Source organism: Plectropomus leopardus, chromosome 4 (genome assembly GCF_008729295.1).
Source record: "Plectropomus leopardus isolate mb chromosome 4, YSFRI_Pleo_2.0, whole genome shotgun sequence".
In the NCBI taxonomy this organism is placed as follows: Eukaryota; Metazoa; Chordata; class Actinopteri; order Perciformes; family Serranidae; genus Plectropomus; species Plectropomus leopardus.
In genome coordinates this window covers 15,926,220-15,942,877 of record NC_056466.1, presented here as the reverse complement: position 1 = coordinate 15,942,877, position 16,658 = coordinate 15,926,220, and the positions used below count along the sequence as shown (strand labels likewise).

Genomic DNA, 16,658 nt, shown 5'->3' with positions numbered 1-16,658 from the left:
TTATAAATTAATTATTTTTAAAAACATTTTTCCAGGTCATTCCTTTGTTTGTTTATTGGATTTGCTTTTTTCTTTGCTGCTATCTTTGCTGCTATATTTTTTTTTAAATTAATTAATTTTAAAATTAATTAATTAATTTTGCTATTTTTTTTAAAGTATATTTCTTGTAATTTAAAAAAACAAAAAAATTAAAAATTAAAGATTTTTGGAACATTTTTTCCTGAGTTGCTCATTGCCTTTTTCCCATGATTTTGAAAGAAATCAAGCCAATATGCTCAGGTTTCAAAGTGTTAGCTGAGGTGTTGAGTGCATTTCACATGAAACATTATATAATTAAGCAAAAGGGCTGATCGTAATCATTTTCATTCTAACCAAGTCATTTCTCCACTTATGTAATGTTTTTATTAAAATGTCTGTTATACAACACCCTAAAGCTTAAATAAGTTGTTACTGTGGTTGTGCTCAGGGCCAGCTTTAGAACTCCCTAATGACTAGTATCGGGTATTAAATCTTAACCGAGAGCCACCCTGTCAGTTAGGTATGTACCAGCAACCCAGAGCAGGAAGCTGCATGTCCTTGAACGACATGCGTACTAATAGCATCTCCTAGCTGCATGAGTTTGCCTCTTTATGCTACGTGCATTAGAGAAAGAGCTTTGCCAGGCTTCTGGTTCTCATAATAATGCAGCTGCACTAAATATGGCTTCATTGAAGAGGCTCTGTACCTGCAGCGAAAATCCATTTGACACCAATTATGGTGGTATAAATGCCCTATTTTGGGGACGGTCATGGTAACGCCCCTAAATGCCAGGTCAGTTTCTAATCAGGGTGTATGTGGGTCAGTGGGAGGAAAACAAAAGGTCCAAATGTGGCCTTGGGTTTTAGCACATTCTCCTCATGTCAGCCATGAAATAAAGCACAGATATCACAGCCTCTGCAGCAGGGTCCAATCTGTTTTTATATCTGCTCTCCTCGGCCTCATCTATGTCATAGTTAAATGTGATTGCGCATCAAAGTGTGATGAGGAGAATTACGTAGAAAGAGACCCTAAAAAAAGGATTTGATGAAGCCAGACAAACACACATTCTCAGATTTATTGACCTTCAATGATCTGTTCTCAAAAAGATGCAATAATAACTGACAAGAAGTAGACTTTTGCTTGTGGCTATTCATTCTGCAGAACTCAAAACAGGTCCTGTCAGTTCCTGCTGCTACCGGTGGTGACTCAAACTTACTACAGAAAGCACATGATTTAGATTTTAAAGGAAGGCCAGGCTCAGAATTTCACATTCTGCTGTAAAAGATATTTTTGTGAGGTTTCAAAAACACCATAAAAATTTATGAGACATTGATACCATCGTCTCTCCACGACATGTTTAGCCATGCTGTGAAGGCAGAGGAGGTCTGATTACTGTGTATTTGGTGACTGACTGAGATACCAAGTTCTTTACACACACGTGTGGAGCTCAGTCTTAAATGTAGTGATCAACAGAAAAATGATCAGAAACTATTTTGATAATAGTTATAGTTAAGTGATTTTAGCATTTTATTATATGTTATGTTAACATTTTATTATACTTATCAGCTTTTGACTGTAAAAAAATATTTGAATGTAATCAACAATTATCTCAGTAACTGTAACTGATTTATATATACACAATTATATATTTTTTTCTATTTAATTACATTTCATAGAGACGATAATAATCAAAAGATGAGTTTATAATGAAAATAATCAGAAGTTGCAGCCATATTTCACATAATATTTTTTTGTAAGTATGGAATACCTGTGCAAACTATTTACACAGGTATGGAAGATGATTAGGGTCACACTGAAAATGAACTTGAGTTCAGATTTTAAACTCAGAACTCAAATACATATGGCCCTAATCCTCTTCGTACATAGGAATAGGAGTGGGCAATATGGATTAAATCTTCTGTCACTGTATAAGTAATGTTATACTGTAAACATCCTGGAAAGATAAGTAAGAAACTCTTTATGAGTAAATAATTATAATCTAATGTCTAATCCATCAAACTGATAAATAAACTGCCAAAAAGCTTATTCAGTGCAATTCCATCAACATGAACAACCTATTTATGAGGCTTACCCTGGTTATTATCATATTCTGGATATGATTTTTACATAAGCACAGGGGAGATTTGGTTATTCATATTTCTAGTATACATTCTGGTTTCTTCAGCTAGCATATTTGAGTTTCTCTGAAACAGAATATGGTGTTTGCACGCTCAAAAACTCAAAAAACAGATTATAAATGGGTCAATCGCACTCACTGCCTTGCTTCATTGCCTGAGATGACCTTACACGAGTTCAGCTATTAAAAGCACAGCTGCTTTGGTATGAACGGTATTGCAAAAACTCACAGTCACGTGGCATACTGTATATCGTCATGTGTTAGTCTTGGCTGAAGGACAACTGAAGGCGTTTCCTCGGACTGATTTGAGGTGTGCTCTTTGAGAGGTGAGGTGTTTCTTAATCTGGTAGCCAGCAGCTGAATGTCATTTAAGAGCTTTGGCAGACTTCCATATCTGTGACTTTGTTCTCCTTTGCACACGGGGAGAGAGAACGAGCAAGAGGGAAAGATATTGTAGACGTTTCGATGCATCCTCATGGTGCAGTTACTGTATCTCATTCTTTACTTTTGTCTAAATCTCTCCCATTACACTTTCCTTTTATTTTAAGTGCATTGATGCCACCATCCAAATCATTATGATGTGGATGAGGGTTGCAGTAATCTAACAGCTCTGGTCATGGAACAAACTGCCTGATGAATGAGGTTTGGCTGACAAAACGATTAAGCTCCTTAACAAACATAAGCGCTGTTGTTCCCTTTTTTGCTGTCACTGTCTCCGAGATAACTTTTAATCAATGCTTCCCAGTATATCAGTCGTCTTTCATGAATCAGTGGCTACACATGACAACTAATTACCTCTTGAAATGGCCAAAGTGGTTGTAATGAGTCGGCTTAAATAGGCTTAGATTGTCAACACAGAAAAAATGTCCAAAAAAGGCTACTGTGTGGGAGTCTGAGCGTAATTCGCTGAACACCTCTAATTACCCTTTACACAGTTACACATCTCTACATTAAAGGAACATACCGATGGTTGGGCATGGCTCGGCCCATTAACTGCAAATGGTGTTTAATGTTCTAAGCATACTATACATTCTTATATCCTACATTGCAGGCTGCAATTCATTTTTAACTCATTTCTGTGTAGTAGGAAAATCAAATCAGAGAGATTTGGAACCCTCAAGACTAATCTGGGTACAACAGTGGTCGTTCTGTATTCAAAAGTTCAAAATTAAAAAGCAAAAAAAACTTAATACTGATCCAATGGGGAGACTTAAGTGATTATTAATAAAGTTTGTAAAATGGTCAGCAGTAACATGAGGTATGCAACACATACAAAGCTAACAGTACAGTCCTTTTTTATAGCACAGAATGCTAAATAAAGCTCTTTGCATATAACTGGCAGTAGTGTTGATTTTGTTATGTAACTCACATTCTCACCAATCATGTCAAATGACCAACAAGTTTTAGTCATTTCTAATAAATCTGCCCACTACCCACACAAGTCTCATATCAGTTGTTTTTTGCCAATATTGAGTCATAACATTTATACCCGTATTGTTGTCCACTCATTAAATCCAGTTGATGACAGAAGGATTTGTTTTGTTTCCCAGTTCCCAAAGAGGGTCTGAAGAACCAGGCGGCATTCGAGGAGATGAGGGTTAATTACATTAAGGAGCTCCGGCGTTCAGTGGGAAAAGCAACTAACAACTCTGGCCAAACCTGGCAGCGCTTCTTCCAGCTCACCAAGCTACTGGACGCCATGCATGATGTAAGTACCCTTGCCCTGTCTGCCTCCCATGCCAATGGCCTACAGTACAGCACAGGCTTCCCTTGGCAGCCTCTCGGTATGCCGTGCCTTCACAAACGGAGCGAGGTGTCCAGTGGCTTTCTGGGCCTCGAATATCACTGGACATGTTTTGAGAAAAATGGCAGCATAGTGGATTAGGATAATGCATTTACTTAGCGGTTCAATGGTGCTGTAGCTTGGAATAAGGATTATTGCATCCCAATCTCTCCCTGAGGGGGAGGTTATTTTGGAAGAGTCAGTGACCAGCCTGTTATTGGTGAATGGAACAGAAGGGGATCAATGCCAGCTTGCAGTATATTGGAGCAGAGTGCACAGTGGTCACTGCAGCAAATGTGCAAAATCTCTGTTCTTTTTTTTTATGCATGGGTCAACCGATATGTGGCATAACAACCGACTGTGTAGGCGAAGCCCCAAGAAGTGAGAGTCAGCAAGCGAGAGGTCACAGAGATAAATGGCTGGAATTCATGACCCACATGACTGAGTGAATGGGGTTAGTGCTGAACGGATGACCCTGCTTCACAGGAGTGTTGTCTAGAAAAAAATCAGTGGTGCCCCCAAGTGGTGAGCCGGAAAGACTTGTAAAGGGGTCAGAGCCTCATCAGGATGTAAATACACCCATACAACTACACAGTAGTCTACGTGAATTCTTATATTTAGAAAAGGTTTACATATGATTTATAAAAAAAAAATCCTCTATGCCAGCCATTAAAGACACAATAACAAGCTCCACCTAAAAGCAGACAAGTTCAAAGTCTGGCCCGAGGGCCAGTTTTGGCCCTCAGAACATTTTCAAACGGCCCTTGGCTTTTCTTATAAAATATACTGTATGATTAACACAATACTGGTTAATCAAGCAAGATCACTTTGTATTTATTTTAATTCACCTCATGATAGCAGGACAATCATACAGTTTGAAGACATCCACCAAGTAGGAACTACGTAGGCAAAACTACTGTGTTTTCATAAATAGACGGTAAGGAAGCAAACTAATAGTTACCTAACACCAGATATTTATTGCAGACATGGTCATGATAAACGGTATAAAGTCAACAGCAAGGGCTGCCGCTTTCAGCAACGGTGGAAAGTTGTATACTTTTTTACTTAAAGATGAAACTGTTGCGTTTGTGTCATTTGTATGTGAAGCGGCTGGACCTCAGGTATTCTCACATCGTCTAATCTGGCTCCTGCTCTAAAAAGTTTGGACACCCCTGACCTCTAGCATGTCTCTCATCACATTTTGTGTCTGTGTTGTCCAGCTGGTGGGGAATCTGTTGGACTTCTGTTTCTACACCTTTCGAGAGTCCCAGGCCCTGAAGGTGGAGTTTCCGGAAATGTTGGTGGAGATCATCAGTGACCAGATACCAAAGGTGGAGTCAGGCCTCACTCACACAATCTACTTCCACAAGAAGTGACTCACTTAACAGTCGGGACAGAAGCGGCTTTAAGAACTGGAAGAGAGAAGGAGGAAGAGATGAGAAAAAATGTGCGAGAAAAGGCCAGACCAGTTGGCCCGCACCCGGTCGCCCAGTATGCCAGCGTCCTCATCTTGGATGGGAAAGTTAAGTGGCGTGGTGACACAAGTAAAAAAAAAAAGAAAAAGGGGAGAACTGATTTGACACTGCGATCACCACAAGCGGGTCAGAGCTGTGAATAGTTGGTGGAGCTGTGCGCGACACGCTGAGAAGGACTTGAGAGAAATGTGACAAAGCATCCCGAAGTAACCCCCTCCCCCGCCCCAAAGACGATTACAGTATTTTCTATGGAGATAAAGCCATACATTTCTTAGGATGCGGTAGATACATTCACTGCACACACACACACACAGACACACACACAAACACACATGCACTTAGAGGGAAATTGATACACATGCCGTCCACATGCCTTCACACGAACGCACAGATGCACTCCACATGCACTAAAATCAGATTCCCGTACAAATCTAGAGAGAAAGTTTTTGCAGATATTAAATGTGGCTTATGCAGTCTTTCACAAATAATAGCACTATGAAAAAAATTGCCAATACTTAGATTTCGCTTTGCAGTGTAGCAGCATACTGCAAGATTACAGGGCAAAGGATATTATGAGGAGGCAGAAATTTTTAGACTGTGAGGCAAAAGGTCTATTTGAATATAATCTAAGGGCTATACAAGCGTCATCATAAGCTGAATAATTACATAAAATCTAACAAGTCCAATCTCAATTGGTGTCATAACAGCCATCATTAACATTCACATACTGAGTTTTTTTTTAATTAAAATGTGTAGTGAAACAATCAAAACTAATATGCAAAAGTCCAAAGCTAAAGCTGTTTTGAAATTTAAAAAAAGTCTCTCTTGTGTAAAGAAAGCTTGCACGTTTAGCTCCCATGTCATAAAGTCACTATCTTAGGCATTGTGGTGGATTAAGATAATACTGATGAGCGATTCTACCTTTGTGCAAAACTGGTCAGGAGTGCTGCAGGATGGAAAAACATCATGCATTTACGGAAATGATTTCAGTAGAGTCCGCTGGTAATGGATTTGACTGAGGTGCATCCATAGTAATTGTGTTTTGTGTTATCTCCAGAGCAGCTGTCCAAATGTCTGTTTTTACTCACAATGAAGCAAAACCAGCCCTTTGTGAACCAACACTTATCTACTCTTCCCAGAAATAATAAAAAGCATTTTATAAAAGTGTGTTGCAAAGGTTTAGTTTTTTGACAAGCCAGTCATTTTACATTAAGGTGCTTCATTTCTACAAAGCCAGGCAAAAGCATAACATGTACAGTTAACGCGTTAGACCGTCCATACAGTACACTATGTGGACACACAGTGTAATAAACACACATACTCTGTAAAGTTGATTATAATCCAAAATGGAGCATTACTCTGCAGTGCTTACAGCAAACGGCTAATGTATCAAAAACCAGGCAAATGTGTACAGGTATTAACAACTTCTTAAACACATAATTCAGCGGTTGTACAGAAGATGTTTTGAGGTACATGTCGATGAATGCTTGATGAAGAACTGTTGGTATGATCACCTTTCCTAATTTAGTTTATTTCCTTATCTATGGGCTAAGTACTACTATTTTAGGTATGGCAGGCCCAGTCATCTGGACCATTAACTTGTCTCACACCCCACTGGTTTCTGGGTGATTGTGGAACACTACTATGATGCTACTGAAAAACGACAGGGGAAGAAAAACAGTGGGGGCGTGTGATTATTTGTTTTTTTGTTTGTTTTTTTTAATGTGCCCTGTGAGTGTGTATTTACATTTGTGTATGGAGCGAGAATGGCTTAAGTTTGTGTGTGTGTGGTTTTTTTTCCCTTTCTGGCAAGCATGTGCATAGTTGATCTGCTCTTTCAGTGTGGGTATTATGCATTTATGTTATAGGATTAGCCATATCCTATTTCCACATTTAGATTTGCACAGAGGAGATACAATGTGAAATGAGGCATTAGTGCAGCTAGCAGGAATTGTCTGTTTTGATAAGCAACTGTGATGATGCAGGAAAAGACTTTCTGCATGGTCACCCAGCCTAAAGTTAGACAACATGACATCATTAGCACAGCTTAGTGCTGGTGTAATGTATTTGTGGCCTCAGCTCTCATAATGATGGCGCTGTGCTACACTATGAGCTCTCTTATGTGGCAGTAATTGTGTGGAGATTGGAGTACAAAGAGATGGCAGTGGTATGACTGTCTTTAGGGACTGTATGAAAATTATTCAGGGGGTTCAGAAAAGGGGGAGGGGTATGTATTTTTAATTTTGGCTCATGGGAGGGTAGTCTATATTTGTTGGAAGAATGGGGAGGGAGCGTGTCTCAGCTTATTCTCATTCAAGATATTATGTTTTTTATTCATTCTAGAGTGGAATTTTTTGGTGCTCAAGAGAATCAATTCTAGGGATGGGCATTTTAGGTAACTTCTATATTTGAATGCTCATATAACATTATTATTGAGTACTTTCAAAAAAATATATCTGTTATCAGAATTAGAAAGTAAATTGTCCAACAACAGAAAACAAGTACAATATTAATTTCATTTAGTGAACAACCAGACTTCAACAGCCACATAAACCATAAATTATAAGAAAAATCAGCATATTTTTGTGTAAATTATATTGAACTAATACCGACATCCAAACAAATACTCCTTAATGCCCATCCTTAATCAGTTTTCGGGATGATTTTTTCTTATCACATGACTCATTCAGTGGCTTTTTTTAAAAAAAAAAAAAAAATCAACAGTTTGGCAGCTCTTTATTAAAAAATAGTGACTCGTTGTATTGTTTGCCATAAATATCTAAATTTGATTTATTGGGAAAGGAGGGTCCAAACAAAATAATTATAACACAGAGTAATGTCTTGCTCTTCATTAAAAGAAAGATTTAGTCCCCCTCCCCTGCTCAATAATTGTTTTACAGTCCCTTGTCAGAAAGGTCTCATTTTACAATCTGTCTTTGTTGTGCATTATTGTGCTCGAGTTGTGAAGGACCCTTACGCTAATCTCTCACTGTCTCTTTTTTTGCCCCCTTTTTGTCCTTTTTAAAGATTAAAAAAAATGTCTAAAGGTTCATAGGATGAATGGGAAAGTATTTTTGAGAGAATTATATTTTGCTGGAAAACAATATTTAAGTACTTTGTCTAAAAATGATATCCTTTTTGTAAAATGAAATGTTAATGCATGCTTTTTGATGAGATGTTTACATTGTATTTAAAAAAGGGAAACTTGTGCCTTTTTATCTCACCTGATTTACAATTTTACAGTATATATTGTAAATAATACAGCAAGTCCTTATGTTGAGTATAGTATAAAACATTTCTACTTTAACCATCTTGTTGGAATATTGGAAAAAAATGTGTGTTTCCCACTCGCCATGTTCTGTGTGTTGGATCACAGAAAAGAATTTACAGTAAGAGTTGGCGCCAGAAAGGGCCAAATGGAGAAATGAATGTATCATACATTGTGAGAGACTTATGGAACTTACTACCTGAATGTTAGAGAGAGTACATTTATTATCTTCTTATTAAGTAAAGTTATTTGATTTTGCATCTTTTTTTTCTTTTTCTTTTTTTTTTTTTAATGTTTTGCATCATTGTCCAAGTGGCTCAAAACAAAAAATAATAATCAAAAAAGTATTTCTTATTTTGTAACAAGATGTATCAAGTGATGGATCCTTGAGTTGTTGCTGTTTAAATGATTTCCTAACCCATGGCGGTATTGTCGATGAGCACTACAATAAAATCAAGAAATCACAAACTGTTAAAACTGAGACACGTGAAAGACAGTTCTTGACTTTTCAGTTTTAAAATAGTAACTTTGCACATGCACAAAACAAAATGAAAGGATGTATGTAGAGACTGTAAGTTTAGCCAATTGAAATTCGACTGTTTTTTTTTTTTTTTAAATTATCATTATTAAGTGGGCATATTACACTAAAATAAAATTCAATCATAAAAGAAACAAATGTGTCCCAAAGAATGGTAATGTAAACATGGTAAAATCTGTACACATTAGATTCCTGATAATTATGTCATCAGTAATGTTCTGAAGCCACTGTACGACCCTTCTGCACTCCACAAATAAAGGCTTTGACTGTTGGCTATTTAATTTTTTAAAGGAATGATTTGATATTTTAGGTAATACACTTATTTGCTTTCTTGCTGTGTGTTTAATGAGAAGTTTGATACTAGTCTAATGTCTGTATTGTAAATATGAAGTTTAGCTAATCTGTAAGCAGAGGCAAACAGCTGGCCTGACTCTATCTAAGGATAAAAAATCCACCTGCCAAAACCTCTAACCCTTGATAACCACTATGTATCTCGCTTGTCTAACCCCGCAGAAAAACTTAAGTGCAAAGGCTCAGACACGCCACCGTTGGAACATAGTGCAAAGACTGCAGCCATCAGCCAGTTAGCACGCAGGCTGCATTTTGCACCTGCGTGAGAGGAAGTAACTCTCCATACCAGCAGGCGGTGGTAGTCTGTCCTTGTCATTCAAAAAGAGAAACCAGAAAACTGACTGGATGGATTCAGGGCGCTATTTAGCCAATTAGCACATTAATAACAAAACCAGATGTTAAAAGGGCAAAATTATACTTACCGTGTGCTATAGCGAACAAAAACACAAACAATACCAACTGTTTCTGCAAAGAGCTTAATGGATTAAAAATAATCTCTCAAAATATATAAATTTAAATGAACCTTACTTCGCCTTGACTTTAGTTGTTTGTTTGCTTCCCTCACTTTGGTTTCTTTTCTCATGTGCTGAGCTGAACTGCTAATCTGAAGAATTTCATTCGCAAATGGACTCCGCTGTCTACAATGTCGATTCAGCATGTTGAACTGTTCAAAAAATAGCTGACAAGGGTTGACTAATGCCAATAGTGCAGGACACGCCACATAAAGTAGGGTGACAGACGTGCAGCGAACGCCCTATGTTGACCACACCCGCCGATCGGCTTGGTGTGTCAGGGCCCTGAAGATGATAAATTGTAGTTTTATAGTTGGCTGTGTGCCAGCCTGTTGGGAGATAATTGTACAGTCACAGGAAGTCTCTGAGCTTGGCCCACAAAAAGTCCAGCACATAACCCCATAAAGTCAGCCATTTTTACAAATAACACAAACAAGATATAGCATATATAGCTAGTTATTGAGCTTGGTGCTTGCAAGCAGATTTTATTACCATTGTACTGTTCTTGGCTAACTTTTTTCCTCCTGCCTCCAGTCTTTATGCTAAGCTAAGCTAAGCTAACCACCTGTAGCTTCATATTTACTGTTCAGACATGTGCATGGTATCAATCCTCTGATCTAATCCTCCACAGCAAAGAATACAAAATGTAGAAAGCAAATGAATTTGTTTCTCAAAATGTCAAACCACTCCTTTAGAGGAACAAAAATAATACTTATTTTTGGTCATCAAGCTCCACCCACTGCAAATAAATAAAAAAAATCCCTCTATTCAAGGGAGCAACATTATCTTCAAAGCCGTCTCCCTCTAAATGAACTCTTTTTAGGCATGAATGACTCAGAATGTGTTTAACTGCTGTTACACAGTACACCATCGCGTCACTGTATGTGGAGTCACGTCATTGCCATTTTCTGTTCATGGTGATGAATCGGGTGTAGAGAGACTAAGCCATATCTCCACAGCCATGGCAGTGCATTTCTTATTAATATATGAATATATATACAACTGCTTTTTTTTCCAATTCCAAAAATGAATTTTTACTCAGATGCTTTGTACAATATTTCTCAGCAACTATCCAGTAAACATACAGTAGACATCCTTCACCATAAACCAATAAAACCAGTTACTACTGTATATCTTGATGCAGATATTGCCATACTTGTGTTTGCAAAACTATTGCAAGATTCTAATAAAACAGTTAAACTGATCGCTTGATGTGATGTAATTTGTCTGTGTATGTATGTATGTACGGTTTGAATGTGTGTGTGTGCGCGATGAAAATCGTACCATGAGACAGGAGCTAGGGAAAAGTGCCCTAAAAAATGGGCTGTTTGATCTGTGTGAATTTGAAACAGCTGCATTTGGTGGCTGGGGAGGATAATGAGCCAAAAAACACAGAGTTAGCATGGAAAAACAGAACTGATGTGGAGCAGCAGCAGGTACAGCAGTCACAGGGAGAGGAGATGAAGAGAACAAAGAGGAACGGAAAGAGAAGAGAGTAAAAATGACAGAGATAAAGCGTGCGAGGATGAGGCTTTTACAGTAAAACGGCGCCTGTGGAGAAAAATCACCATTAACCTTGTTAAAGGCTGATCTGAAAACACGCCTGCTTTGCCAGACTGTAGAGCAGACAGTATTACTTTTTTGCTCATTTTTTTCTCTCTCTCCGAATCCACAGCCTTCTCCAAATCTCCCCCAGATTTCCAATTGCTTTCACTTGTAGTCGTGCCAGATAAACAGAATCTATTGGATCAGGCTGATTTCACGGCTGCGCCCGCGCACATGGCGGCTTCTGTGGCCCACTCTCTGAGCTGAGGGTTTTTTTCCCTCCACACTGTCTCATTTATGTTTGAAATTCACTTTTCTCCAAATTTCCACTCAGTTTTCAACCCCAATAATACATCAAGTCTTATTATGATTATATTTCAGAGGCTTCGCACTCCAAAGGAACCAAATGAAGACACAGGAATGTATTAAGTTAGTGTAACTTTTAGACGCACACATTCGGGAAATTCAGACACATTTGTGGCACTTAGTTGTGCCATTCGCTTATTGTTCGAGGTAAATTGCTGTAGGCTTTGATCTAAGCTGAGTCATAGTGTAAGACCATGTTTTGGTGCTGAAGGACACTGCGTCATGGGAGGCAGAGGACAGCTGGCACACAGCCAGGACCCTGGGAAATGAGAAATGAAAATGTCCATCTGGGTTTTTACTCAAACACACCCACACCTAGTCTAAAACGACACGGTGACACTGATGTATACATCGTATCCCTGAGTGATAGACACTGAAACATAACACATGCAGAGACTCAGAAATCAACACAGCTAACACAATTTCAGTCTCAATTAGAGGAGTAATTCATCCATAAAATAATCATTTGTATATCCGTTTCCCCCCGTGTTAAATCAACTTGCATGCATGCCTCCATCATAAACAAAGAATACAAAAATGGAGAAAATTCTTGATGGATTGGTGTAAAACGGACAAGGTTTAACACCAGCAAAACTATATCAATACATTAACATTTACAAAATTTATAACTCATGCAGTATAATCAAAGTCTGTTTGGTCAGCTGTATGCTCAGTACTTTTAAAAACATGCTTTTACACCAAAACGTTACAGTGTAATACACTTCCACATAGAAGTAGCACACCTGGGCAAATGTGTGCATTTGAACTTGTGCATTTCACTGAGCAGAATTCAAAAGCACGTCCTCGGCCAGGAACGCTGGTGGTCCCTGCATGAGACTGTTTATGTAGAAATGTTTTCAAGAGTAAGGTTTTAGAGGAAATGCATGTTTGGGAAGTACTGAGAATGCGACTGGATAAATGAGGCTTGGATTATACTACACAAGTTTGTAAACAGATGTTTAGTTTTACCATTGCAAAACACAGCCCCCTTTTACAACAGTTCATGGAGAATTTTCTCTTCGTTCACCATGAAGGCATGCCAGAAAAACGTTTTCATCACACATTTAACATAACACAAGAGGAGCGCTCCTTTAAGGCAGTGATTCTCAGCCAGGGGTCCAGGGACCCCCTTGAAAGAGTTTCTGAAGAAAAACAGTTTATTTTCACTATGTAATTATTTTGATTTAATTCATTTAAGATATGAGCCCAATATAAGCTGCAAAGTAAGACTCATGAGCAGAGGCCTTGGTTTTGAGTGGGGCATGTAGGGAACTTGTCCCCTTCAATATTTAGAACAATGCATTTGTATCCCCCATTAAAGACATGAAAGAAGTGGCAGTATTTTAATTTTGATGAACTGCAAGAATGCATCCAGTGCAACTGCATCAACAATGCATCCAGTAAAGTAGGTGATGGCAGTATAATCTCAGTTCAGTATAATCAGTTCTAATCTGTCATTAAATGAAAAGAAAGAGCATGGTTTAAGTAGGAAAGACCATGACATTTCCACCATAAATTGATAAAGAAAAGGGACAAATTGTTGCATTCAATCAAAATAATTCAGTAAATTAGGCATCTGATGCTCAACATTTCTTGGGGGAGGACCCCAGACCCTTTACTTAATATGTGTTCCCCCAAATGTTTATAAAAGAGCCATGCCTTTGGTCATAAGAGTAACGATTATGATCACAGGTTTCACTCTCCACAGTAATCTCCTAATCTGGTAGTTTCGGTCTTTATCATATATAACCAAAATCTTTTCAGGTGGAGGTCCTTGAAGCCAAATCTTATCAAATGTGGGTCCTTGAGACAAAAAAGGTTGATAACTACTGCTTTAAGGCAATGTACAGGCTGCCCCACCCAGATGAACACTGTTGTTAATTGTGTCAAAATACCAAATTTAGGAGGAAAGACAAATGCTCCAAGTTCATAAACAAATTACAATAAGAGCACCGGAGAAGTAAAGCACTGACTTGGGAGTGGAAAAGGAAAAAGAAGTAAGCCAAGGAGGAGAGAGACAGATTTTAAAATCCTCCTGAGACGCAGACAGGTAGGCAGAAGAAAAAGGAAGGCAGATAGAGCAGCATGGCACGCTCTCTGACAGACAGTCCAAAGCAGAGTGAGAGGCAGGCAGGGTGGATGTCTCTATGATTCAGCAGTATTCTGGCAGAGGGAAGATGATGATGAAGGGCCCCGGGGGTGGATAGTGGTGGTGAATGGCGGACTTAGTGGTGAATGGCGGTGGGGGGCGATAGGGGGGGGGGGGGGTATTTTTGCCCATCTCATTAGCTGTGCCTCATTTCATTATGTAATCATTGCGTCGCTTCAGGGAGCCGGTGGACATATGTGTCGTGCTGAAACCACAGATCCAACCTTTGGTATTTTCAAAGCGCACTAAATGTGTGTGTGTTTATACTTCTAAATAGTGCAGCTGCACACTAACTGGGGGTCTAAGTGTGGTGGTGGACTGTTGGTAATTATATAACTGAGGCCAACGCGTCGGGTCTGGAGGCCATTTGGTGTGTTAATTAATTACACAGATGCAGTCTAAGAATTAACATGCGTGAGGCTGAGATGTTAATGGATCAGGGAGGTGGATTAGTGTGTGCTTTCCTCTGTGAAAGATCTATTTTTAATCCCCTTTTGGAAAGTTATTTTGGAAGTAGCTTTTAGTCAGATGGACGGGTGCAGGTCAATATAAAGAGGAAGGCTAACATTACACTACATGGCTCACTGTAACTGTACAGGCTGCAGAATGAATCCTCATTGCAGCAGTCATTTTATTCTTAGTCTCTGTGGGAAACTGTGGGCCTTCTCAGTGACACAATAGATGAGTCATCACAAAATTAGACATAGTGCTGGATTTCACATTGGTGAATTTCCCCAAATATAAATTTGACAGTTATTATAACACTCAGTCAACAAAATGTGGCCATAAAAGTGGCTACAGTGGTTTCCTTAATTTTCTCTAAGTTAATATTTCAGTCCATTTTTTGGGGGAAAATCTTACTGTGCCTGAGATGAGATTGTTTTGATTATCAAGTAAAAGCTTTGATAAGACTTCAATCCGTTGAGTTTCAAATTAGCATTCATCATATTTATTTTACGGCAAAAATACATAATACAGACAGTAAAGAACAAAAAAAAAAAAATCTTTATTTGTTTAACATTGATCAAGAGGATACCCATGGGTATAAAAGTGAAAGGAGTCAAGGCTCTTTAAAAACATCATAAATCAATGTCTTAAATTATCGCAAGTGAAAACAGTCTGCTGAACCAAAGCTCTCAGAAAAATTAAAGTGTCTTGCTGAACAGCTGAGGGATAAATCGTAATGGGACATGTGTACATGCTAAAACCAATCCAAATGAAAACCTGTCCATCACTTAACGGAGATTTGTAAAATATACTTGGTACTCTTTAATCTTTCAGTATTTAGATTATATACACTAAACAGTCATAAAACTTTGAAATACTGCATTTTGTGGTCTCATTGATAAAACTTAGATTTCTAACATTGAAGATTAAATAAAGCTAAAGTAAAACGTCAACTTTGTGGGAGTGTCTCATTTCTCTGCTCAATGAACAAACTGAGCGACGTTAAAAATACGTTTTAAAAACAAACAAACAGATCATATAACAGGAAAAAACACTTGGTTTCAATCACTACCTACAATAATTTACCTCTGCTGACTCTGTCTGACGCTAGTGTTTAACACGAGAGGCTCCTCAGGCATCAAAGAGGCGTTTCACTGTTTCTGTAGAGGAGTGCACCAAGAACAAAACAGTACAGAGTGTATTTAAAATTCAAAAGTCATGCAATCATTGTATGTGCCAATTAAATAAAATACAACTACAAAAGCGATGTGCCTCATTTTGAATATCCAAAATAAATGCCGCAATTTAAAAGTGAAAGCAGTAACACTCCAATTCATTTTCATACATAACCGTAAACACATCTACGCAGTGTGTTTTGATGGTTAAGGCACGGTAAGTACAGTATCTCTAATGTTTTATAAGCTGAAAACAAACGATGCATCATTGTCAAGAGGGTCAAAAGCTGCTGGATTGGATACGAAATGTCTGATTACAATGACTTGAGTGCTGACATTCTTCCTAAAAGTTTCTGAGGATCATTCTGTGACTTGGGAGCTCATGGATACCATGTATAACTGGAGGACAGAGCGAGGCTTTTGACAAAGAGGTGCTCATTCTCTGGTGCTGCTACAAACTTACCTGGATGTATAGAGGCTACAGCATCTTTGTACACAGCAGAATATTGGAAGTGCAAAACCATTCTGTGATGCAGAAATCCATGTGGATACTCGACCAAAGTAAGATCAAAATTTTACACATGCATCACAAAAGTCTACTTGCCAGCCTATAATGCATATGCTTTGTGTATCAAGAATGTCCCGGCAGTAATAACATATTGTCACTTGCTTGAGAGAATTCAGGGGCTTCGATAGAGAAGGTGGAGAGTGGAGGCGCATGCATCTCCGCCATATTTTCCCCGGTGGAGGTGATAACTTGTCCATAAATATTTCCATTTTGGGGCTACAGCATCTCCACATAGTTTTCAGGGATGAGACCCCTCTTTCCCTCCAGCTCGCCCTCCAGCCAGCCTGGCTCTCTCGACTGAGTCACTGCAGGAGAGGACACAGCGT

At 38.6% G+C, this 16,658-nt stretch overlaps 2 protein-coding genes across 3 annotated transcripts in view; one reads left to right on the top strand and one right to left on the bottom strand.

Moving 5' to 3' along the window:
• Positions 1-11,283, top strand: part of nr3c2 (nuclear receptor subfamily 3, group C, member 2) — a 91,673-nt gene extending 80,390 nt beyond the window's left edge. Inside the window, exons 8-9 of the mRNA XM_042484494.1 lie at positions 3,706-3,863; positions 5,159-11,283. Of these exons, the coding sequence (XP_042340428.1) occupies positions 3,706-3,863; positions 5,159-5,314 (314 nt within the window). The 3' untranslated portion in view covers positions 5,315-11,283. The remainder of the gene's footprint in view (positions 1-3,705; positions 3,864-5,158) is intronic.
• A 3,449-nt stretch (positions 11,284-14,732) lies between these two features.
• arhgap10 (Rho GTPase activating protein 10) overlaps positions 14,733-16,658 on the bottom strand; it is a 57,875-nt gene continuing 55,949 nt past the window's right edge. Inside the window, exon 22 of one of the 2 annotated variants that reach the window (XM_042484797.1) lies at positions 14,733-16,637. In XM_042484797.1, coding sequence (XP_042340731.1) covers positions 16,571-16,637 — 67 coding nt within the window. In that variant the 3' untranslated portion in view covers positions 14,733-16,570. The remainder of the gene's footprint in view (positions 16,638-16,658) is intronic. The other variant, XM_042484796.1, reaches the window with a different exon arrangement.